Source organism: Cuculus canorus, chromosome 13 (assembly GCF_017976375.1).
Source record: "Cuculus canorus isolate bCucCan1 chromosome 13, bCucCan1.pri, whole genome shotgun sequence".
Classification (NCBI taxonomy): domain Eukaryota; kingdom Metazoa; phylum Chordata; class Aves; order Cuculiformes; family Cuculidae; genus Cuculus; species Cuculus canorus.
This window is the reverse complement of record NC_071413.1, coordinates 21,515,406-21,541,076: the sequence shown is the minus strand read 5'-3', so window position 1 is coordinate 21,541,076 and position 25,671 is coordinate 21,515,406. Positions and strand designations below refer to the sequence as shown.

Genomic DNA, 25,671 nt, shown 5'->3' with positions numbered 1-25,671 from the left:
CAAAAATTACAAAACATCATAGTAGTTGGCTTTATAAAAATAAACTGCAGGAGTATGCCCTCACTGATTTATACTGGTCTCTCTTGCCCCTTCCTCCTCTAATGGTGTATGTTACACTCTCCCATGGGAAACCGTTCCAGAAAATTGCATTCCACCCAAAAAATGCACTTGTTTTGCCTTTGCAGAGGTCCTTAAAGTGACTTGTCCTCCTACCCTTCCCAACAATAAATATAGAAAATAGCCTCTAACAAATAAATTTTAGTTTGGTCAGCTTTAAAAAAAGGTCCATTTTCCCCCTCTTGGGATATGTAGTGACTAAGCAGCCTTTTATACAGATTCAAGTCTTTGGTGGCTTTGGCTGCTTAAAGCTGCAGTTTTATGTACAGACGATCAACTGAGGTCCTTTTCTTTTTTTTTTTCTGTCTCCAGGAACCAAAGACGATGAGATGATGTCAGGTGTGAATCACCGGCATGATTAGTGCCGCCTTTGCAGCACCTTTACTGGGAACAACTGATTGTCCAGTAAAGTGAGGTCATCTTTGGCAAGTGAGAGCTTTCAGACAGAAGGCGTCTTTGGTGGATGAACCTGTTGCATAAGCTGTGGTCGTTTCACTCGTGGTTTCCGTCTCTTTGGCCTGCTCTTCGCTTTGTTGATCTGCACCACAAAGAACGCCAGAACTACCATGGCACCAAGAAAAGCGAAGACTGGAATAGTCTGTCCTACGTCCTGGTTGTACCGGCCAGGCATTATACCTGGAAAGACAGAGAGGCTTGGAGCAACTGATGACCACGAGCGACTCTCTTTCTGCAGTGTTAATGTTATCCATCAAAATGATCCAATGGTAACTCTTGTTCAAAGATAAAAAAGCTATTATCAGATTACATTTCACACGGGAAGATCAACCACTGCAGATCGATGAGTAAAAATCAGACAGGATGCTAACACGACAGAAAAGCAGATCCACCTTGACCACTCTAGGCACATGAAAGTATGACCCATATAACCTGCAACAACAATCTTCTGTCCTGAACTGGAAAAGAGATGCAAATGCTTGATCATAACTTATCACAGAGTTGTTTCTCATACCCTGATGCACCAAGGAATGTGATTTTATGCTTGCTCCAGAGATTGTGCACACATACGGTGAAGACAAGCTGTTGAGCCAAATCCTTCCTTTCAACAGGCATTCTTTGGTCTAGCAGCTCAGACTGGGAAAAGAACATGTGTGAGGCTTTCAAACTACTTCCAGCTGGACCTGCAGTGCCAAGGTTGTACAGGAAAGCAGCCTGCTATGACACCAAAAGCTGTTTCAAGTGCTCTACATCACTTGTTAGCATAACCCTTGCCCAAAGCACCAGTCAGACAAACTCTTCTGGACTCTTGGTTTTGTGCACTCACACAAGGAATTTTAATTAGCAGGAGGTACCTAGCCACAGCTCCCAAGGACAGAGACTGCTGATGACATCCTTTGGTCTGAACACGACCAAATCAAATTTCAACTACCCAAGAAGCACCTGCTAAAACCTTCTTCCCAGTATGTCACACAAGCTTTATTCTGAATAAACTATTCATATGCAAAAACATTTCTCTCAGGCTCCAACACTCAGCCTTTTACAAAATAGCCATAGTATTATTTGCATGTTTTTCACAGCTGAAAATAAATACGTGGCCACTCTTACAGCTCTGCTACATTTGGCTTTTTTCGACGCTTACACAAAAAGCAAAGCAAACCAGCAATTTTCAAACTTTTAATACTTACCTCCAGGAATGTCCCACGCTCCACTTTCTCCAGGGGACAGTGGTCTCACTTGAGGTCGGTTCTGTCGAAAACTGGGCAGAGCCACTTTATCAAGGTCAATTGAAAGTAGCTTTTGATGTTTCCAAAGGTTGCTAGAAGAAATTTAAAGACAGAAGTGTCTGCCCACTTACTTCAGTAATGCCAGGAATTTTGTAAAGCATATGGAGAAAGTAACAGTTGGAACCAACACATAACTCACTAGTTTGGACTCAAATGATAAACCAATGCATTTTTTAGGTTCTGTAGTTTGTGGGCCTGCAAAGTTAAATTCGGACACCACAGGGACACACTTAGATTGGCAACTATTTACTAACAATGCACTCTTGCACACAGACTACCAAAAATTACCATTAGCAGCTCAGCAGACAAACGTACGCTTGCTCTGTTTTAGAGCTAAAGAAGAATTGATTTTCTAGCTTTTCATCTAAGACTCACCTAAGTAACCTCATTTTCTGAATGTTAACTGTGGTTTTTTTGACTTTGTCTCTAGAAGTGATAACACTTAAAATTTGCGATTAGAACCAAAGTAATAGGGCATTGGTAAGCAGAAAGGCCATTCCTTTCACACCTATGGAGATAAAGGCCATCCTCAAGGTGGTGGAATGCCACAAGTGAAAGGGGAAAGAAAAAAAGGGGTGGCACCTGCAGGGAGTGGTGCAATGACAGGTGACAGCGAACTGGCCAACAGAGTATTCCATCCCAGATACATCATACTCATTATAAAACTGAGGGATCACTAAGGTCAAGCTTTCTTCATTGATGGTTGATATCTACTACAGACCTTGTCTGTCTTTTTGTCCCTGATCTCAGATCCATTTGTTTCTGAAACCAGTGCCCGAGTCCAGCTCCCTCCTACCACTGAGTCCATCCTGGGACATTTTCCCTGTTCCTGCACTGCAGCACCTGTGGTGATGTAGTCATCAAGGAGGGTTTCATATACTTGTGTGCATTTCATTATTTTCTTATTAATAATATTTTCCCTATTACTGTTTCATTAAAGCCACTTTAGTTTCCAACCCACAGGTCTCTTTCTCTCATTTTCCCTATCTCTGGCGTTGGTGGGAGGAGGGATCGGGCCCACAACTGCTCACGTTTAAATGCCATCAACCTGGGGTTGGGGCTAAATCATGACAATGCTGATGCATTTTCCTTCAAGTGACTGACAAATGCTACAGCAGAAGGCACAGATTGGCAAGCTGTCCTAGAAGCTGCTTCAGAAAACTATTTCAAAGGCATGCAGTGACGCTGGACTTAAGACCATTCACTCTGAGCTCGGATCACTAAATCACAACAGTGAATTGACTCGTGAAGCTATTTTTAAAATCCTCAGTTTCACAGTGTGGCTGTAAGGTGAATCACAATTATTCACTGAAGAGGCAATAACCATTATTTCCCCTTTGCAATCTGGCATCTCTCTACAGAAGGCATTTCAACAGTTCCTTTCAAAAGCAGATGGAACAAATAATTTTTCAGATGAACTCAAAAGTGAGACTTCTTGTATAACCATAACAAAGATATCTACTAACCTGGGGGCAGTTTCATTCACAGGCTGTGGTTTGGCCCAGGACAGGTGAGGACAAGCAGGAAGAGAGCGAGGTTTAGGGTCTCCCAAGTGAGCCTCAAGCACCTTTGAATATCGATGCAAATGGTTACCTGCAACTCACAGCAGAGACAGACTGGGTTACCAAAAGGCAGGGAGGATGAGAGTTACTGGCATTCACCTCCAGCTAAATAAATGTGCTGTAAGACCAGGAGCTTTTTTACACTCAAGATGACTCATAGCCACATTTCAGTTGGAACTAACCAACTGGTACACCTTACAAAACAGTAACACTGTGCACCTACAATGGTGGTAATCCAAGTTTTGCTGTCATCACGTGAGACAAGACTGAATGCTTTATACACGCTCTGTTGCTAGTAACTAGAATGATCCTTAGCAGAACCAGGCATCTGAAAATTCCTACTCTCAAAACAGAATATTTTCTTCAGTCAAATCACAACTATATCATGACAAATCCCTAATGTAAGTGCTGTCTTCTACTAAGACAGCAGAACACTGAAGAGCTCACACCAACCTAACTGGCGTATAGGGTCTGCCTGAGTCTTCCTGAATTTCACCCTGACTCCCTCAGTTGCGGGCTCTGCTTGGCAAGTAAGGCTCTCACCTTCCATCCGTTCGGGGAGAGAGTAGCCTGTTCCTGATGGTGGTCGCTGTCTGTTTTCGGAATGGCTGAGACTTGGTGGTGTTACCCCGTAAGAAGTGTACTGCAGGAGGGAATCCAGGAGCCAAAAGCAATCTGTGGATTTCATAGCCCCAAGCCCCAAAACAAGACATGCATTATGCCACATTTAAAATGGCTTATCTTTCAGTTAAGAAGGCTGTAACAATACTTAAAAGTATCAACAGTTTTTCTATCTCTTTGTTTTTCTCATTCTGAAGTTCTAGGCCCAATTTCAGAAGGATGCAACTTGCAACACACATCTCCCACCCCCAATACACAAATACAAAAATAATCTGTTCAGTCTTAAATATCTTGTGTGCCAAAATCAGGCTGTTTTGTGGAGCAGAATATGAAACAACAGGTCTCAAATACCGGGATTCCAGGTTGTGCAAAGCCATCCAAGGGCCTGGAAAAATTATGAGGTTTTTTGGTGTGGAAGCACTGGAAGCTCAGGGCTTCTGATATCATCTTTCAGAGGGAAGGAGAGAACCAACGTTTTTTTTTAAAGGACAAAATAAATACCTTGCAAAGAAAAGTAAGGAGAAACCAGTGTTTTAAGTGGAGATTTATGACTCAATTGCTTTTCCAAGCTTATAAACAAACAAGAAAAATGGAAAGGTTCTGGCTAGATCCCAGCTAAAGCAAAAGCAGTACCTACAGCAGCTGTAGTACAGATGTAGTTGGGAATCAATGCCACAATATACTTGATCGTGGTTTTCCTTTGCAATTCAACAGCATATGAACTCTCATTTGATTCTCTCCTGAACGACTGCTACCTTAATCTAGAGCTACCCCTACCAAACAAGCAGTCCAGCTAGTTAATATCAAAATTCTCTAAAACTGCCATTTGCAGGAGTAGGACAATGTTTTATCAGCTATTTCCACCACACAGAAAACTATTTTTCTCAGAACTTCTCCCCCATTAACTGTTGGCTGGGAATGGGAATTAATCTTCATAATCCTGGTGTTCCTTAAACCCTCACCTTTGATTTTTAAAGAGGTCAATGAGATTTTAAGGATTTATATTCACAAATGTTAGGAATTTACCTCAGCTAAAACCACCAATGTCTCTGCAGGAGACATAACTCCTGGTTCACAACTTAAAAGCTAATTTTAAAGGATTTCTTTAGAGTATTTTAGAGCAGTTTTTCTTGCTTCACACTGAATTTAACAGCATTAGGGGGTCACAAAGTGTTGTTTTCTATTACTTAATTTAAATCTACAGATCTGCTCTTACGCTTTGCGCTTTCAATAACCTATAGCAAGCACATGAGGCATCAAGATGTTAGTGTTACAGTAACCCGCTGGAAGCCACCCAATGACAGATAAGTAGAAACTAGAGAACGTTCAAAGGAAAAGAGAACAGGAGAGAAAGAAACAAACTACAGATGGAGAGCTCCCTTAGGCAGCAAGTTCCTTTAAATTTAAATAAAATCAGCAAGGGATGGATTACGTAACCCCATATTTTAAAATGTCAGTGACAAAAGCTTAAAAAATTAAAAGTGTACTTTTCACCACAAATGGAAAATTCACATTGAACATCACATTCAGTGGAAATGCAGAAGAACTGACATATTGGACCTTTGGCATCTCGAACTACAGATATACCAGCTTGTACTTTACATGCTATGAGAAACTCAATCAATCTCTTAAAAATTTTACAAGCCGGATCAGACAATGTGCTACAAAAAGGATTTATAAGGACCAACCACACAGAGAGAATGGCTTCTAGGGGAGTCACAGAAACCTCACGTATACACAGCTCACACACTTGCTACCTAGAGCTGCAAACAAATGCTCTGAAAAACCAAACAGAAATTCTTACTTTCTGACATAATTACACCAGCTGGTTTGCGTCAAAGTATAATAACCTGAAAATAGTAATGCACAACTGAAATGTTGACAATTACCATCTACCCTTGTAGAAAACATTGCAAAGGGAATGAGGCATGCTGATGAGTAAACTCAAAAGATTACATTCATTGTCCTACATAAACATTCGGAAAAGGCAGCCAGGCAAAAAGTGAAGGGAGCCCCTAATGACCCCTTCACAATTTCAAATCAAGCTCGAGAAACTGTTAGTGCTTTCTGGAAACAAAAACACCTCAAAGGAGCGACCTTTCCCAATACCACCACGCCCACCACACACTGCCACCACAAGCCCCCGCCACAAAATAATCCACCCCAAAACAGCTCCCAAAGCTTATGCAATGGAAAAATAGGCAAGATGGGGGGATTCTCCCATCTGTCAGAGGCTATTTAAGGTGAGGCGCTCTTTTCTTGTAACTGCACCTTACAGCATCTTCAGTTGAGCTCTGCAGAACCGAAATTATTCTCCAGTTAGGAATATTTAAGAGATTGCCTGGAAAAAAGCTCCTGCTGCTGGGAGCTTTAAACCCCCCCTTTCACAGTTGTCAGCTTAAGACAATAACTTTTCCTGCATGTCAAAGCTTACACACCTTTCTGTCGATGGCTGTCATCCAAGCAATTAGAATCACCATACAAAACAATTCTGCCACCGCCTTCGGAAGGAACCTGGTAAAGTCCCAAAATAGGGACATTTTCAATTACAGCAGTTTCTTGTTTTAAAACTTCAAGACCTAAAGCAAAGCAGAAATACGTTTCACAGCCTGTAAAGCATCAGCATCAATTGACCTATAAGTCAACACAGCCTACACTGTGCACTGACAATCATACAGATGAGCACCTTACTGTTTTATAAAATTTCTCCAGTAGGTAATCATGTCTAGTGCACATCGTAAAGACAAGGATTTTGCTGATCTTCTCTGGCAGATGCTGAGTTACATCAGAAGCTATGCATGTGCTTCTGCTCACACACTCAAACCCTCTTCTGCCATATACACAAATCAACCTGTAACATTCCGCTAGCAGTTCTGGTCGTTCCGTCCCACACAGCACTTCCTAAATGTTCATAAAACACAAGATTTTTTTTTTCAAATGGCCTGCTCCCTTAAAGTTCTAAATTACCAACCACCTCACAAATGAAAAGATATTATGATAAAAATAAAGAGAATGGATATGCAGAGAGAACAGATCACTCAAGTCTCAGAGCACTGGCTTCTTGTGAGCCTAAAGTTTTCCTTTACAAGAGTTTAGCAGGTGACATTTTGTCTACTAAAATTTTCCATGCCTACATCCTTAGACCACTACAGCTACCACAACACACACACCAAGTTTAGCAATGGTTAGGGGATATATTTCAGTCGCACTTGACATCTGTGAGAATTGTAGAATAGTTTGGGTTGGAAGAGACCTTAAAGATCATCTGGTTCCAACGCCCCTGCCACACGCAGGGACACATCCCACTAGATCAGGCTGCCCAAGACTGCATCCAACCTGGCCTTGAGAAACAAGGGCAAGTAATACAATTACAACGCAATATCCTCCCTTCCAAAGCTGCAAGACACACCCACGCAGATGTGCTTACATGCAGCAAACATAATAAAAGACTTCACATATGCACATGGATATTGCTGTATCCTACGAACATTATATACAGAGTCATACTGCAGCTGCCTGTAGACATCCATCTATTCCAGGCAAATGAAAAAAATACCTACCCTGCCACCAATATGTTTTTAAAGTAACTGGTGCAGCAACTCCAAAATTTCACTTAAAACACAGGAAAAAGACAAGGAAACATACCTTGATCCTTAAAAGTCTGTGCAATTACAATGCCATCTTCTGGAAACTTTGCAATACTGCATCCCGATGCATAATTCACTGAAAGACATCACAAAATTGCAGTTTAGACTAAAGATGACACTCCCTCCCTTCCCACCACATTTCAGTGAACTACTAACATAAGCACAGAAAAAACCACAAAGCCTAACCACAAAGTTTGAACTTGAAACCAACCAATCAATCACATTCATTCTAGAGGGAACAATTCAAAAGATTACAAGAACAGGAATTTACAAAACATCTCAGGATGTTGAGATGTATGTCTAAATTAGTGTATTCCAAGGAAAAAGCCTCCAGTGGTTTTCATCCTCCAAAATTTCAAAGTTGCATGTAATAGCAAAATTAAAACCAACGGCTTCATCTTAGCAGCTAATATTTATAGCCCAGAGAAACACAGACATCCTGCAACAATACCCCTCAAAGCACTGCATCTGGGATACAAGCCTAAACTGAGGACATTCATTATCTGAGCTGAAAAATTTTCAGGTACAGACTACGAAGGAAGCAATCATTTAAGCATGCTTGAGACTCTTTTCACTGAATCCAAGCGGTTCCCTTAACTCTCACTCAATCTTACTTTTACAGAAGACTCTTTTCCAAACAAGACACTGCAGCCTACACAGGCAATGGACTCCAGTACTCACTTTCATGATTTGCCATGGTAAAATCCCCTTCGTAGAGCCCATCACTAAAGGCCATATTCCAGACAGAAAGCAGATCATTGAGAGCTGGTATATTAGCACCTCCAGTATCAGGCATCCACCACTGTCTATAAAAATTACAGTGTAACACAGTTTATTAGTATACCGAATACACTCCTGGAGGTTGCATAAGAAAAGTTAAATGTCTTCCTCCATGCAGGCTTTTTCAAAATCACTCACATACTGAACTACATCTCAAAGACTTTTTTAACACCAGGGGCACCGGTGAGCAGCTTCCTTTGACACCACTGATTTTGAGCAAAAGTTAAGTGATGCTAAGATAAAGTTCGGAATGCATTCCAGTTCCACAGAAAAGTTTAATTTGCTAGAAAGAAATTCAGACTTATACTCTTTGTCTGGCTAAGACGAGGCAAAAACAACAGTCATGTCCTTTGCTTCTTTTTCTAATGAAGCAAACTGTTACTTGCTCACAAACTGCAGGACAGATCTTTCTAGCTCAACAGTAACACAAAAGGCTGAAAACTACAGTAATTATGAGGGTCTTTGTCACCAGTGGTGATATCAGTGTATTTTCCCTTTATATGATACAATTCTATGGCATTTTACTCCCCAAAGAACTGACACAAATCAGTACCTTGTGTTTTCATCATAAAACTTGACTTTTCTCATCACAGATGTGTTGTACCAGTCACTAAACACTATAAGTGAAAGTCCGTTATCAACATCCCTCCTCAGCTTGGTGATCTCTTCAGGAAAATACTCTTCCTCACTGTCCACCATCAGTAAAGTCCCTGCGTGTAAATGCAAAGACAAGAGTTCATCATGGAGCAGAAGAGAGCATGGACAGCTTGCTTTTTCCTCTGCCTGGAAAATCTACCAAATCCCCTTGCTGATGAACACAGAAGAAACAAGCCACCTACTGCTTTGCTACCACATCTGGCTGGATGGAATACTTTCCCCACACTTTAATCTATCTACAAAGATCAGTGTTCAGGAAAAAGAAAACCAGAATGGACACTTTTTTTATTTTATTCACACCACGCTTCATTTTGACTGTGCCAAAATCCTTTGGCAAATATGGTTCTGCCTTTCAGGGACGGACTATAGAGCGGCTTTTAACCCACTCAGAGGTGGGCTTTCTCTCTCATTTTTTTTCAAGATAATGATAGAATACTGCACTAATTCTGCTAAACTCCCAAGCAAGCTTCTGCAGCGACGCTTTATACCAACTAAATATCAGCATATAAATACACCCACTGTTACAATATTTTTCTGCTACCATGAGAATTTTTCTTTGCACCCCCACAACATCTTTGGTCTTCCAAAACCAGGCCATTTTAAGGAAGTAATTAACAGTATGGAGAACAAGTCAATTAACTCATGCTTACCATACTGACTTGCATCAAAACACGTAAAAGGGGAACCGAGAACCTCAACAAAGTATCCCATGCTCCTTAGGTGCTGGTACATGTCCCTGAAGTTTGTGTGGATATGATCACCATTCCTTAGGAAAAGAGAAAAGCATTGAAGACATTTAAATCTGGCATGCAAAAATTAGGCTGACATCCTCTAATTCTAGATTGCTTCCCAGTTTCCTTTCTAAAAGGTCCTTTTTCAAATGATAACCACCTCCTATTTGAAAGATTTTTCACAAATGTCACTAGTTGCAAGCACTACAGAGAAGAGCTATACAGTCAAAGCCAGAAATTGTGCACGCACAATTCTAAATGTTTGCATCACACCACAGAGAAGCATCGCTGCATCAAAACCAGATGCTCTTCACGGGACTTCCTCTTTACAAAAGAATGAGTAAGGGCAGTTCTAACCACCAGACGGAACTCCTGTAAATAACTGCTGACACTCAGCAGAGAGTTCTGTCCATTTGCCATAATTACATGCTCAAAGTAGCTTTCCAAAAGCCCATGCCTGGCTCACTGACTCAAATTATCCTCACTTATATACAGTTGCACAATTCTTCCTACGGATGTTTTCCCTCTCCATCTATGAAAGACAACAGGAGAGCTGAGCCTTGCCCTGCTTTGAACAGACTCCCTCAACAGACAAAGGGTTTCTTCCTTAGCAGTCAGTCTTTCAAATTTCTTGTCTTTGATAAGTAAGTGCTGAAGTGGCTAATAAAGTTCCTCCCTTAACCTCCTGGGAGAAATAAGGGCAGAAAATAACAATGCTACACTTTGAAAGTCCAACAAAAATCTCAGTGTCTTAAACACGCATTTTAAAAGCTTTTCATTTCACAAGAATAAAACCTTAAGCACAAAAACACTCCTGCACCAAAAGCAGACAGAGTCTAAGCACTTTTCATGGATTTCTTAGAAACCATGCCACACTGAAAAAGGCCAGAGCTCCCCGGCATTCAGTAAAGTTATCCCATATCACTAACACACAATCAAGAAATACTGATTTAATAGAACCTGAGATAAATACCAATCCAACGGATCATTCTTCATCCTCAAATTATCCCTAGGGAAGTATCCTGGTGGATAACGGAGATTATGATATTGATCCCAAAGGACACGCTTGCTACGAGGTGGAGTAGGAATAATCTTCACTTTTATTGGAAGCTTCACTGTTGAAGTCTGCTCTGCACCATTCTTAGACTGAAGGACAAAATAAACTACAGTGAAATCCTTTTTCCCTACAAGAATGTTCACCAGTTACTGTAGATTGTACAAGATTTTTAAAAAATAGAGGTATCAAACCTACTTTTAGCCACCAGTATCAGCTCTTTTTTGCCTTAAATCACTGTTGTATTTTTTCTGCACTCAGCAGGTCAAATTTATGCTCATAATGTAAAATACCTAAAATATGTTACAGCTGTGTCAATTGATCAAAATCTTAGAAACCTCTCAGGAGCAATTAAGCATGGTTCTAGAAGAAATATACTTAAGCAATCTCTTTTACAAAACACGTTATTTAGAATTCACAATTAACAAGTTAAAATGTGAAGTCAGTCTCAAAGAGAGGTTTTCTGACTCTAAAGCATATCTAATTCACAGGTTAATCCTGCTCTCAACTATTAAAACAGACCACTATTGTAGTCTTCAATTTCCTGACCCCAATCTTAGCTATGCTTCAAAGGACGGGATCAGAGCAATCCCTTAAAAAGAAGGTGTTCGTATATCATGAAGAAGTTTTAATAACTAACAACACAGAAAACACAAAATGCACAGAACTCACTTCGTTTTCTGCAGGGGATGACACTGTGATCATAACATGACCTTGAGCAATGCCTTCCCCAAGATGCTGCTTTCTTTGCTACAGAGATGGAAATTGCTAAGTACCCAGACCAAGGCCACAGTACAGGGGAATAGGAGAAAGCCACTTCGATATTATCTCCCACTTTGAGGGAGATATGGTTGCCAGTTCTGGCTGTGAAATAAAGTATACAGAACAATCGTAAAACGGTATTTGCAGTCAATAATTTTTGCACACAGACCCCTTCCTCTGAATACAGAAATAACAACTCTTAGCTTTTCTGAATACTATGTCAAATGTAAAGATGCACACAAGGCCAAAAGGTTGATGGTGTGTCAGTGAATCAAACTAATCACGACAGTCTTAAAGATCCAGACTACAGGCTTTTCAGACTCAAAACTCTCCAAGAAGCAATCTGCTTGTTGCTAAGTGCCCTTGTTTTAGAGTTTTGGGTCCTGTGCAAAAATTTATTGGGAAGAACACAAGATTTTCTTTTGGTAACAGAGAGAGCTATCGCTGTAACAGATGCAGGCAAATTACATCAGCTGTGTCTGAGTATTGTCATAAGCTAAAGATGTTGGATAAGAGCTTCAGTGCACCTTAATGTAAGCTTAAATCTGAAACACCTCAGGATTCACACCTAAAATGCTGAAATTAAGCTCATGTGCACTGGCAAGAGTTTGGGATAGGTGCCTTATTTAACTCAATTCCCAAATCTGTTTTGCCTTCTAAACTTACTTAAAGCTTAACAAAAAAAATTAAAAACCTCCCTAGTCAACCAACATGCTCAACATCAACTGGCATAAAAGAATAAGTTTTGCAGCAGACAATAGTAAGTCAATACATTCAGGTTCATTTTGACCCACAAAGGGGCATGATTTACAGTGTCAGGCCTTTTTACTGAGACTGCTCATGCACAAGAAAGAAATAACAAGACGAGGAAAGTCTGTCCAGAAGATTTTAAATTCTATCAGAGCATACAAAGAAATCTCTAAGTATCTGTCAATCCAAACTGGTTTTACAAAGACAAAATGCTACACACCCCTGAAACCAATGCAGTGCTTGAAAACTTGTACTCAGCTCATGTTGACATATTTCACTGATCTGGGCATGTCCTTTAAAATCAAACATTTTCATCTCTTGCTGTCAGCAGTAAGAAATCTGATTTGTTCTATGAAACTCATAGCTAAAATAGTCTTTTCTGGAAAGCTTTCAGAACATTAATGGTAAGGATCTGGAATGATATTAAGTCTTACCTTGTCTACAATTCTCCCAGTGACTCCCATACCATTAAGGATAGTAACGTTAACAATGGTTGGCATCCCTCCATAATATATGGGCTGAGAACAATAGGGCCACATGTAGGGACCATTCCGTCAGGTCAATATAGCTTGGACTCAAACTACAGCAGGATGGAGGACGTAACATTAAAGATCAGTAAACAGAGGAAGAAACGTTGCCACTATACATAACTACAAAAAAAATTACAGATAAAGTTTGCCAGTTATCGTGACTCTATTATGCTCTCACCTCATTTCCCAGACCTGCACCCAAATCTTCTTCTCATCTTTCTTAATATTTAAAGTTTAGAGAACAGGTTTTCAAACACAAAAGAAGAAATTTCTCACCCAGTGAGAATGCTCTTATTCTCAAAAGTTAAATTTTAAGTACTTTTCCACTGTGTTCTAGGTTACATTATTCATACCATCTAAGGCTAGAAGAGAAAGTAAATCTAGCTCTCTTAGACACTTCTTCCTGTACACCTCTATAGTTTTGGTAGAAAATACTTTGAGTTTTCATCCACTGTCTTGTCAAAATTCATGCTTCAGGATTACACAAGATCTGTGTAAGTTCTCTTTGTTGCATAAACACAGATTGCTTAACTGAGCTACACATCTATCACTTGCTCTCTTAAAAGAAATACAGCAGATTATAGTGTATTGTTGATTAATTAAGGATTAAAATTACACCTGGCCTGTGGCTTATAGCTGTTGAGGATCTGATAAGCTCTTAGAAGATCCAACTTGCCATGACCTTGTTCAAACATATTGACTCCAGGAAGTCTACGTGCTGATGCAATAAGTGCCTGCTTCATACTCGCTGGATTCACCATTTCACGCTCTGAACCGTGCTGAAATAGGAAAACAATAGATCACAACAGGAGGCCTTTATTCAGGTTCAAGCTAGTCTTGTTTTCCATTCTGCTTCAACAGTCAATTTGATTTAAGGAAAACGCAATTAAAAATCAGCTTGCTAGTGAGTAACATCTTCTATTCGACTACTACTACTTGATTTCTCACTGGAACAGAAAAGTGACAAGTTTCTTACACATTTCTCTTAAAAACTAGTATGATATGATTCCTTCTCCTTACAATGTGCTTCATAGTCAGGATTCGTTACAAATCAGGGCAGTATCATTATCTGCCAAATGAACATACTCAGAAAATCAAAGCCTCCTGTAACTGGAAACTTGGTGGTATCTTTGCAACATGACTCTTGCGGAAGGAAAGAATAGCTTTGTTTTTCAAAGAAAAACACCCCCATTTTACTGAGGAAATATGATGATGACTTTGAATTTTTGGCATGTTCTCAAATAACGGTTTCAACTTCCCTTCAAGCTTCTTCAGTGTGCAACGGATGACTTATGCAACTGGATAATAGCCATAAACCCCTAAATCCTACAAAATTTACAAGTACTTAGGTAATTACCTGCCTACAGGTGCCTACTTAGAGCAGCTGCTCTTCTACAACACAACTGACAGGAGCTCAGCAATTCAAATATCATTAAAAAACGTTACAAAACGACTTCATAGCACTGTTTCCCATAGCTATATTTCAGAAACACATAACTATTATTCAAGACAGTTCTCAAGTTTTTTCCAGGAAGCTTAGAGTTGGTTAGACAAGGTAATGTCTTCAGGCAGAAGGACCGTGATTTTATCCTCCAGTTTATTTTCCTACATCTAAACAAAACTTAGTTTTATTTGGTGCGTTCCTTTATCAGGCCTTTTATTGAACCTTGTGCATCACCATCTTTTTAGAGATTCTTATTTAAGACTTACCTCACTAACAAAGTAACAGCACTGCCACCACAGGAGATGCTACACTTGTCCCAGAGAGCGAGCGGCATCCACCCTTCATACCAGAACCTCTCACTCCAGAGCCACTAGGTAACAATATCAGGCTTCACTCTGCCCATAACCTCCTGGCAGCTCCTGTTGAAAGAAAACAGATGGATTATTGCCTTACTACATAATCAACAATGTGCTTTTAAACTAACTGCAGGTCATTCAGAATTAAAATTACCAACTAAAGGAGCCAAGGTTCAGCATCACAGAATACAAAGTAACACCTAAAGGACCTCAAGCTGTTGATAAACAAGTTCTCAATGCTTCAGCCTTAACATTACTGCTGACTGCTCTAGTATCTATGCTAAGCGATCCAGTGGGTCCTTTCCAACCTAGTTATTCTATGATTCTATGAAATGATAAACACACTGCTGCCTGGCTAAGGAATGAGACGCCGCACAAAGAGAAACATGTAACAGTCTCCTTCACGAAGATCACCGCGCAATCTCATCAGAAATCATGTGGGCAATATCCACCACTTCAGTTCAACAGGCAAGTAAGTACATTACACATGGCACCTGGGACTCCTAGGATTTTTAAACCAAAGGAAGGACAAGAGCAGGCCTTTATTTCCACAGCTGTACAACAGAAGCAAGTCCTCACCGTAAATAAAAAGGTATTGGATGTTTTTAAAACTACATCCAGGATGTTAACAGTTGTCAAGATTAATGATGAGAAAACCCGATCAGAACATTAAGCTTATTGCTTAAAGACCTATAATCTCTAACTATTCTGATCTTTGATGAATCTTTTTATCACTGCTTACTCCAGCACAATTCCAGCTGCACGGGACTACCCCTTCAAAAAAGCTCCCTTTCCAAGGCCCTTATTTTCGGCTGCAGCTGTGGCTGGCAAACCAGTCAAAGAATCTACCAAGTGGTCATTCCCCTAGATGAAAAGCGAGCTATATTATCTTCAAAGTCAATGCCACCTACTCCAATCACCATCCATCTGGTCAGCAGGGTTATTGAGAGTACTAGAACAAGCCAGGAGATAGGAAAACCAAAAAAAAGACACAGTCATAAGTTTACCTTGATAATGGACATGCTGCCATGAGATTTTTGTCAGACACTTTTTACCACCCACAGAAATAAATTCTGGTCTTAACTAATACAGCTATATTTACCACTGAGAGCAATTTTTCAGGCAGTTAGTAACTCAGCAACTACCAAACCACATAAACAAATCAAACCTATTTTTAAGCATTTATTTTAAGAATACATTGTAAATCATTTAGGCTTGATTCTTTCTATATTGCTTAAGCCAAGAACGGTATCCAAAGATGTCTGATAATGCCAAAAGAGAAATGTCAGCTGGAAGTACTGCTATTCTTCTTTCACTGACTTTCCACTGTTCAATGAAAAATATTTAGTTAAGTGCTTCTCAAACTGCCGTACTACTACAGCAAACAATAAAGACAGTGGAAAGAGGGAGTTTAACTCAGCCACTTTCTATAAAAAGGTTACAGCAAAAAGCAGGAGGGAAACTTCCTGACCCAGCACAACTATTTTTAAAACCATATAACAACAACATATTTACTTTTCTTTGAAGTGGTCATTAAAGCTTACCCATACAAAGGGCCGTCGTTACCAATAGCAGAGACCATGATGACGTTGTTAGCTGTCAGTTTCACACACCTACAAAAAATAACACTTACAATAAGGCTTCTGCCACAAAAAAAGAGACTTTTCTAGCAAACGTACACTCCATGGGGCCTGACATAAGCTAATGATTAGTCCAACCCCTTTTTCTTACTGAGACTTAAAAATTACATCTCACTGGTATATTCAGTATCAAACTCCACACTTTCTTAACAGTAACCAATAACCCAGCCTCGACAGCAACACTACTGACAATATATATTAAGATGACACCAAAGGAAAAACTCCTGCCCGTAACAAAGCACTCAGATGCCAAAGTTATTCTGAATACCCTCTGGTAAGACTCTGGGAAAAGTAGTGAAGTCACTGTCAAACTAAATTTCAGTGCAGGTTGTCATAAAACCAGAAAGAATTTTCTATGCCTCAAACCCCTTAATTACCCTTTAGGAAGAAAGATTTTATCTTTTTTTAGTATGTAAATTAATTCACTTAGCACTTTAAAGGACAGATCAACAAGTCAGGGAAACCATGACATTTACAAAACCAAAAACCTAATATCTTGAAACAAATCTCTTATCACATAACTGAATCAGCTACCTGTACCTGCTACCTATTTGTTCTTAAACAATTTGCTGCTAAATTCACACTATATATATTTTTACTATGAAATAAATTAGCTACCCAGAGATTAAAAAAGAAAAAAGAGTGGATTTTAGCTAAGCTTTTTCTGTGAAGGGCGCACTCAGTTGCCTGCACAGGATTCACAATTCCTAGCAATGCGTACAGCATTTTTGTAAAATGGCACACTTCCACAGTTTCTGTGAATATTTGATTGTGTTCGAGCTTTTTAAATCCCATTCGTTACATACATTTCTAAATGCCTGTACACTGTACAAAATTTCTCTCATACAAACAAAACTCCACAGAAACTGTCAGCAGCTGTGGAAAAGCAAGTAGCTCAGCAGGTCGAGCATTCCTGTAGGATGTAAACACCATGACCACTTTATTTCCTCGTACTAACCTTGTCAACAAACGGAATGATCCATGAAGTCTGGCCCACCCAATACTTAGATTCAATACATCTATCTTCTTTAAAATTGCATAATTGAAGGCATCCAGAAACCAAGATGTATATGGAGACCTATGTAAGAAAGAGGGGTGAAAAAAGCTATCACCGGAAAATCCAGTGATTCCATGACAATACAGACTTCAGACAGAGAGGAAAAATAACACCAAAATAAAATACAAAGGGACAATGATCTCCTAGTATTTCTAGTGCCTCAATATATTTGATTGATTGCTTCAAAACACTACACAGATCAAACTTCCACACATTATTTCTGAAGAATATACCAGATCTGGAAACTGTAAGACAATCTTGTAGTAGTCTCTTAGAAAGATGTTTCTTTCTCACTTATCAAAGAAAATATGCCAATCTTTACAAGTACTTGCAGTATTTCTAAAGGAAAGGATTAATAAAGCAGTAATCTGGAAAGGCAGAAATTGAAACACATGTAAAACAGCTACCTGGTTATTGGTGAACACTCTAAAAAATGTGCAGTTCTGCATTTGGAGCAAATCCCTGGCATTCTCTCATGCTGGCTATCACACCTGCTACAAAAGTCCCATGGCCTAAACCTATCACAGAGAGAAGGAAACAAATAAGATGTTAGAAGACAAACCATTTCATTGTCAAGGATTTGTACTGTTAAGCACTGCGTATACCGAAGATCACATAATCTAACAGACTTTACAACAACCCACAAACATCAGGTTCAGTCCTCATCTTCTTGAATCATGTTTTGCTACTGGGTTCCGCGGGGGCAGAATTTTCAGCAGTCTAGCCAGCCAGCCAGCCAATACACCAAGTGATACACTCTCCAGTCTATCTGCTCTTGATTGCTACCAACGAAATCAAGAGCCACACAAAACATCATGGAGAGAAAAGGTTATTCTAGAAACACAAGTCACAAAGCCAACGTATTTTTTACATAAATTTCTTAATTTTTACCCTGTCTCTGCAATAATTGTATTTTGTTAAGGATGAAAAACAAGGCAATAAAACACTTCTTTTCCCTCTCCTCAAGAAATCATCTAGCTTTTGCTTTATGAGACTGCTGCATTTTACTGCTGTACTCCAAATCTGCCTGTCCAGCAATCAGCACAAAACTAACAGAAAGTGCTAAAAAAAGCAGGTGCTGCAATGCAAAGAAATACTACACATGATAAAACCAGAGAGGTGCACACAAGACTGAGCAAGATCTGCGTATACCTTGAACTCTAAAGGGATTAAATTGCTAACAACTCACTGACCCAGAATGATGACATTGATAGTCTGTGAAAGTATACAATCAGGACAAGTTAGGGTTGACATATGAAAAAGGACCACAAACATAATGCAGAAAATTAATGTTGTTTGGAATGTTGATGGGCACGAGCCAGAACAGCGTTTGTTGGTGAAAACTATACAAATCAGACAAAGCTTACAGGAAGCTCCCAAAACTCTGATTAGCTTAAGACTGCAGGGTAAAGAAGGAACATGCCCTCTATAAGTACGAAAATATATATGCAACTGTGAAACAGCAGAATACATAAAAATGAATAGGAAGAAACAGTTTTGTGGGGTTTGACTCCCTCCACCTAACTTTGTACTTATGTCTGCATAATGCCTTCTTCGCCCCTGACATTTTCCCAAAAACTATTTATGAAATCATAGTATGATTTGAAGGAGGACTTCACGCAATGCCCCCCTGGAACCCTTCATACTCTTTAGCAGAATTTGGTATCAACAAAGTGCTCAGGATACTGCCAAATTAAGCTTAAAATCACAAGATATACAGTTTCAACTGTAATTAATCAGATGTTAGTGCCACTGCAGCAACAGAAGTTTCACAATGGAAAAAAGAACACACCCATGTCAGGAACAGTTGGACAACTGTGCACTCACCATCATCCAAGGTTCTCTCGTTAGTCCAGTTTGTTCTTTCCTTTACATTTTTGAAATGTGGATGTTTCTCACTCAGACCAGTGTCAAACACTGCTACTCTTACACCAGCACCTGTAATAGAAAAGTATTGCTTTTTCAGGCTCAGCTTCGTAGCACATCTATTTTATCAAGTTTAAGACAACTTTTATGCTTAACGTAGCACAGAATTTACGAGCTCAGTAAGTTATAGATTTTAGAGAAAACTCCTACTGCAATTCAGAAATTCAACCACGTATCATAAATATGACCTATTTCTTTTAAGTACAGTAAACACAAACTTGGAAGAGCACTCCATAAGTAAACAATGCAACTTGAAGTATTTCTCAGTCTTACCAGACCTGGCACCCAAGGAGAGATTAACACACAGGAGCCAATTAGCTTTTCCTTACACTTCACTTGTTTTTTTCAAAGAACGTAATTGTTCTAAGCCAATGGGCAAAAGCAAACCTGTGTAACCCATCTGCCAGAGGACATCTGCCTGCAAGGTCTGAGCAACTTGGCGTGGGATAGCTCTCAGCAAACGCCTGCTTGAGTGTCGACCTGTTGCATGCCAGAAGCCAGAACCTAGAGAAAGACTTGCTCTTCTCAAGGGACGAGATGACTGCCATTTTTGAGTCCACCTGGTTTCATTGCAGTGCAACATTGGATCAGCTGTGCAGAATTAGGATGAAGAAAAGAAAAAACAGTAAGAGGAAACCCACAGATTAGATTTTTATCCAAATATACAAAGGCACCTGTTAAGATTTTAGGCAGAATAGATTTCTGTAAATTAAATAAAAACTGTAGGGCACTTCCCATTTGAGTAATAAGTTGATAGCCTGAAATAAGGCTAAGACTTTTCCATAGCAGATTTCATGAAACCACACAGAAAGTTACTCACACTCCGAATACTTGAGTGATCGGAAGACCTTCCGCTGAGGCGTTACACGTTTGATGTTTGGATGATCCTCCAACGTCAGTACTCCATTTTTCTGTTTCTCATTGATCTGAATAACTTCAAAATCACTAGGATAGTCGCTCGCTGGGTTGTTGCGAGGTACAATCCTCCAGTTCTCAATATCACTACTTTTTAGTGCGCTTGAAATAAATTTACTTCTAGCTTTAGCTGTGAAGTATCCATTAAAAGCCACAATGTACTCTGGAACAAGAGCACAACTTATCAGAACCGATGTTTAAGCAGCTTACTCATGCATTCACACTGCAAAGGTCCAAATACTTCTTTTTTAATTTATCTAGAATGAATAATCACAATTTGAGGCATTTTTTTTGGCTTTCAGAAATCTGCAATTTAATTCTGAACTACATGATGTTGGAGGGGGGCCATAATTTACTTGCAAAATATGGTAAAAATCTTTCAAAGGAAGGTAGTACTGTAAAAATAATGGAATGGTGAAACAGTAGGAAGGGGGAGCAAGTGAGAAAGAACAGGCTTTGTTATGTTCAGCAGCACAAACAACTGCTTGATATGCCAATTCAGTATGTTTCTTATCATGTATGCTTTACAGACATCTAACCCCTATATAGTATTTTGTTTTAGTGCAAACCACTGACAGCAGCTGCGACACACACATCGAAGGAAGCAGGACCCAACAGTGCAGTCCTTGATCTGCAACAGTGATTTGCGAGCAGACCTCAGCCCCAGTGCACACCCCACATTCACCGCAGACAGTCTTTTGCTAGCTACGCACAGAAATGTCTTTACTCACATGCTGCCTGCAAGCACCAAGACACACAGCTTTACTGTGAGAATATTACGGGTACTTGAGACAATAAGTGGATGTAGGGCCAAGGCATCCTACTACTATCCTTTGCCATATCCGCAGTGATATCTGCCTCACTTTGTCTCTCATCTGCTCCCTTCACAATTACCTTCGCATTCTACACATGCATTATGGCTTCCAAACTCTTTCTTGAGCCAACTCACAGATTTCTTGCCTTTCTCACCCCTTCAAAGCCTACTTGTGCTTACGTTTCATAAAACAGCCTCAACCACACCACCAGTTAGGTCAAAGCAAACACCTACTAAACACACCGGAATGATCAGATTTGCCCACCTAAGCATTCACGCTCCATTTTCACTTTTAACATGTTCTTTACATAACCCTCTCTTCCTTCGCTTGTTCTTTGAATCTCGTTTCCAATTAAACCAAGAAACTTTGAAAAAAATCTGTTTCTCTTTTTGAATATAGAGGATTTAGCAACCAATATGCTTCTATAGAAACTCTCCAAACATTACAATTGCACAAACACCACAAATCACTAACATACACTTGAACTTCAGAGGGATTTTTTTTTTTTTACTGCTTCACTCTTTTATTACCATGCTCCACGACTGTCGAAGTGAATTCCACTTTCAAAATAAGGTGAGAACATCCAGGACATACGTGAGCCTCATGAGAGGAATTCCCTAGTCTGGTACTGAAGTGTTTTTTGCCACAGAGTAAAATAACAACCAGAACAAACCAGACGTTTGCAAACTTCATGGTCACAGAAGAAAATGGTTTCATTCCAAAAATTCCATATATTCAAATCACAATTTTCTCCTTTATAAACTAGTTCATTTTTGTTTCAGCAAACGTTGCTTTCACTGTGCTGATCAACTCGGTATTCTTAAAGCTGTGTCCATAATACGTAGAGATTTCATGGTCGTTTGAGGTAAAGCCTAATAAACAGGCTCATTTCTTTCTACGCTTCTTCTCCATTTTGTATTAAAGGAGTCAGTCAGTCACTCAGGATATGGTAGCTCAGTCCTGTACTCCATTTCTGACGGCGCAGTTAAGTCCCCAGAATTACCAAAGTTGACTGCAAGCCAACCTGTAAGGCAGGGCAATAGAGAAAATAATTAGGTTCATGTTTGTGCAACCATATAGCTTGAAAATCGCAAGAGACAGACAAGCAGTTAATATTAGAATAATAAAGACCGAGCTGTTCATGTTTCATTTCGGAATTTTTCCTGAGCACTCCTCACACCAGAGCACATGTGGAACACTCAGATACTACCCTGATGATGAGAACCAAACTACCACCCTTTGTGAAAGGGCAGCAAAGAGAACAAAATGACATGTCAGAGCCACTTCAAGGGAAAAGTAACAAAATAACAACATGATAAAAAAGGTGGACACTTAAAAAAAAGTATGGTAGTTCTGTTTCAATTAACGATGCGGCACATGCAAATTCCTCTACAATACATCATTTTACCCGAGGAGAATCAGATCCAAAGTCTATGCCAAGGTCTGGTAAAGACAAAAGATATTACAAGAAGCAAGTTTTTCAGCTCTTGTGCTTGAAAGAGGAAATCAGTATGAAAAAAAGGTCTTTCAAATGTTCTTGATGTGGAACATACGTTACTGCAACATGAGCATCTGAGAATATACAACAGCTGGGATTACAGATCTAAAAATGTGAAGTGAAAGAAAATTTGATTTTTCACTGTCAGGAGAACTTCATTCACTTTATGGTGCAGGATGCGTCAGAGAAAAACTGACATGATAATATGATAACATTTTTTTAAATTCCAAACATTTAACCAGCAACTGATAGGTAAAAGGCCATTAAGGGATATGTGGGGAGAAACACTTTCATCCAGTCTGTCACATTACAGAATCATAGAATGGTGTGGGTTGGAAGGGACCTTAAAGATCATCTAATTCCAACCCCCTGCAATGGGCAGGGATATGTCCCACTAGATCAGGCTGCCCGAGGAGAAGCATATATGGAGAAGCAGTACAGAATTACACACTACTGTAGTGACCAGGACTGAAAAGTAGGAGCTTTGTTAAGAGTTCACACTGCTCAGAAAACAATGGCCTGACCTCACAACGTAACAATGGAATGAATCGAGTGTGTGACAACTGTTACTTCAGTTTTATTCAACTTTACTTAGCGTTCTTGAGTACTTCTAACAGGGACATAAGTCCCTTCTGTCTCCACCTGACTGACAACACCGTGAACGGCTACGAACTGGCTGCAGCCACAGAGCTGCTTCTCCACCCCTAAAGCAGATGGAGCCGCAGCGAACAAGCTGTTAGTGCTGGCTGAGCTCTGGTTCCCCTATCGCCGGGAGCGTCGTAATCCCTGTAGCAATAAAACAAATCAGCCGCACAAACGGGCAAAACAAACCTCCTTGTGGCAAGAAACAGTGCGTGTGCGAGCACAGCGCCGAAACGCGATCGAAACGAAGAGCGAAGGAACTCGCCGCCTCACCCCGTTTAACCCCCTCCCCGCGTCCGTGCAGCGCGGCCCCGGCCGGGGGCTGCGGCCGGGGCACCGCTGCCTCTGCCCGCCCCGCACAGCCTGACCGGACAGCCCGGCCCCGGAGCAGCCGCAGACCCCCCCCTCTCACCCCACAGCCGCCGCCATCTTGGGTCCTGTTTACCGCCGCGCTCTCGCGAGAGCCCGGGGGGAAGGGGGGGGCGAGTGCGTGAGTGCGTACGGGGGTAGGGGAGGAGTGTGTGAGTGTCTGAGACTGCGCGTGAGTCCGCCCGCCCCAGAGGAGGTGCCCCCGCTGCCCGCCGCACCGCCTCGGGGGGGCGGGATTGCTCAGGCCATGAGGCTCAGCGCGGTCTCTCTCCTGCCGGGACAACCCAATAGGTGCATTTGACCAACAGGGATGAGCAGGCAGCGCCTGACCAGCACGAGGATGAGAGGAGAGCAGAAATATAATCACAGAATCAGTAAGGTTGGAAAAGACCTCTAAGCTCATCCAGTCCAGCCATCAGCCCAGCACTGCCGTGCCTACCGAACCGAAGTGCCACCTCTGCACCTTTTTGGGATGGAGGCTTCACCACTTCCTCGGGCAGCTGGTGCCAATGCTTCACCACTCTTTTGATAAAGCCATTTTTCCTACTATCCACTCTAAACCTCTCCTGGCACAACTTAAAATTACACTCTACAAATCCTACTCATAAAAGCTTCACAGCAGATGCCACTGTTGGAACTGCACGTTCTAACATCACCAGTCCAGAGCTCCTACAGTAAAGCAAGACAACTACTCCATAATCACAACTGCTGTACTCAGCAACACAATACAACTGCTGTATGTCTTCCAGTGGGATTTCCAGGAGCAAGCTAGTGTGGGATGCTGACCTCCCATTGTCACCATCAGGAAACAAGACCGTCACATTCAGGCAACAAACACTCGCACAAATGAGCGGAGGATGCTCCTTAGTCATGTTGTGATACCACATAGGCAGTTCATAGGTTTGGTATCTCAGTAAAACATTACAGAAGCACTCCTAATAAACCCATGAGAATATAAAATAGAAAAGGATTGAGAACATTCATCTTAAGTCATGAACTTCTTTCAGGTAGCAATTATGTGTACACAGAATGGACAGCTTTCCTGACTCCAACATGTAGAGCCTGCAACATATGAGCAGTGTGTGACAACCAGAACACTTAAGTACATGTTTATTTATATAAAACACAAGCATCAAAATGATACAACACACAGAAGATTTTTAAGTTATTTTAGGAAAACAACCAGTATTTTTAAATTAAAACATTATTTCTTCATATTTTTCTTTAGCTAATGTGCTTTTACATTCTTTATTCAATTACCCTGTTATATTTCAAATTGCTGAAGCAATATATAGTAGTTGTTACGCAGGACATCTGGATATTCCTATTTCACTTTGCATGTTAAAGCTTCCTTGCGTAGAATTCTGTACAAATACAATGCAAACCATGCCCAGATCCATTCAGGTAGGCACTCACCCAATGTGAACTGTGGAGAGGCACAGGGATACAAGAGAAAAGAAGAAGAAAGGAAGAGACAGATTAAGATACATTCCATTAAACAATTTCTCTAATTACCACTAAAACAAGGCAACCTGTTTGAACATCAGCAACAAAGCCTCAAATTCAATCCCCTGCGAGTAAATATATTTAGACGTTTTGGAAGTAGTGCACACAGCTGAACAGTTAGGTTCTGCAAATAAATCCTGAAGTGGTTTGTTCAAGTTTGCAACAGCAATACTGTCCACTTCCAAATCCTGCCAGAATAATTCTTTTATTCCTCTTGGACTAACGCCCATTTCTTAAATTCCTTCTACTTGACCTAATGCTACAGAAAGCCACAAAGTAGGACATGAAATGTGACCAGTGTTCATAAAATACTTTGAAGCCCACAGTCTACCCACAAAAATGAAAATCTAACATATGGAGGATCTCTTCCAGGTAGCTCTGCTCTTATTCCATCCTCCCTACTCACTCTTCCCCAAACTAGAAATAAACTCTATAAATTAAGATTGAAAAAAGCTGCTTCAGTTTATAGAAGGCAGTGAAATGCTTGCCCAGTCAGAAACACACTAAGTCAAATGAGATGCTCTGTGCCTTTGAATAAAACCTTCTCACT

The 25,671-nt window shown here is 40.4% G+C and overlaps 1 protein-coding gene across 1 annotated transcript; it reads right to left on the bottom strand.

Moving 5' to 3' along the window:
• Positions 1 to 19: 19 nt before the first annotated feature.
• MBTPS1 (membrane bound transcription factor peptidase, site 1) lies at positions 20 to 23,751 on the bottom strand. Its single transcript, XM_054079088.1, is given in 32 exon segments — positions 20 to 753; positions 1,761 to 1,891; positions 3,326 to 3,452; positions 3,965 to 4,096; positions 6,481 to 6,621; positions 7,688 to 7,765; positions 8,371 to 8,495; positions 9,023 to 9,179; positions 9,777 to 9,892; positions 10,831 to 11,003; positions 11,584 to 11,640; positions 11,642 to 11,743; positions 11,745 to 11,771; positions 11,982 to 11,984; positions 12,858 to 12,968; positions 12,970 to 13,003; positions 13,572 to 13,732; positions 13,890 to 13,900; positions 14,673 to 14,769; positions 14,771 to 14,816; positions 15,603 to 15,673; positions 15,675 to 15,705; positions 16,298 to 16,360; positions 17,360 to 17,391; positions 17,393 to 17,471; positions 17,841 to 17,881; positions 17,883 to 17,968; positions 19,278 to 19,388; positions 19,764 to 19,967; positions 20,197 to 20,454; positions 21,637 to 22,130; positions 23,659 to 23,751. Coding segments are annotated over 31 exon segments (3,189 nt in total). The 5' UTR covers positions 21,824 to 22,130; positions 23,659 to 23,751; the 3' UTR covers positions 20 to 556.
• Positions 23,752 to 25,671: the final 1,920 nt, after the last annotated feature.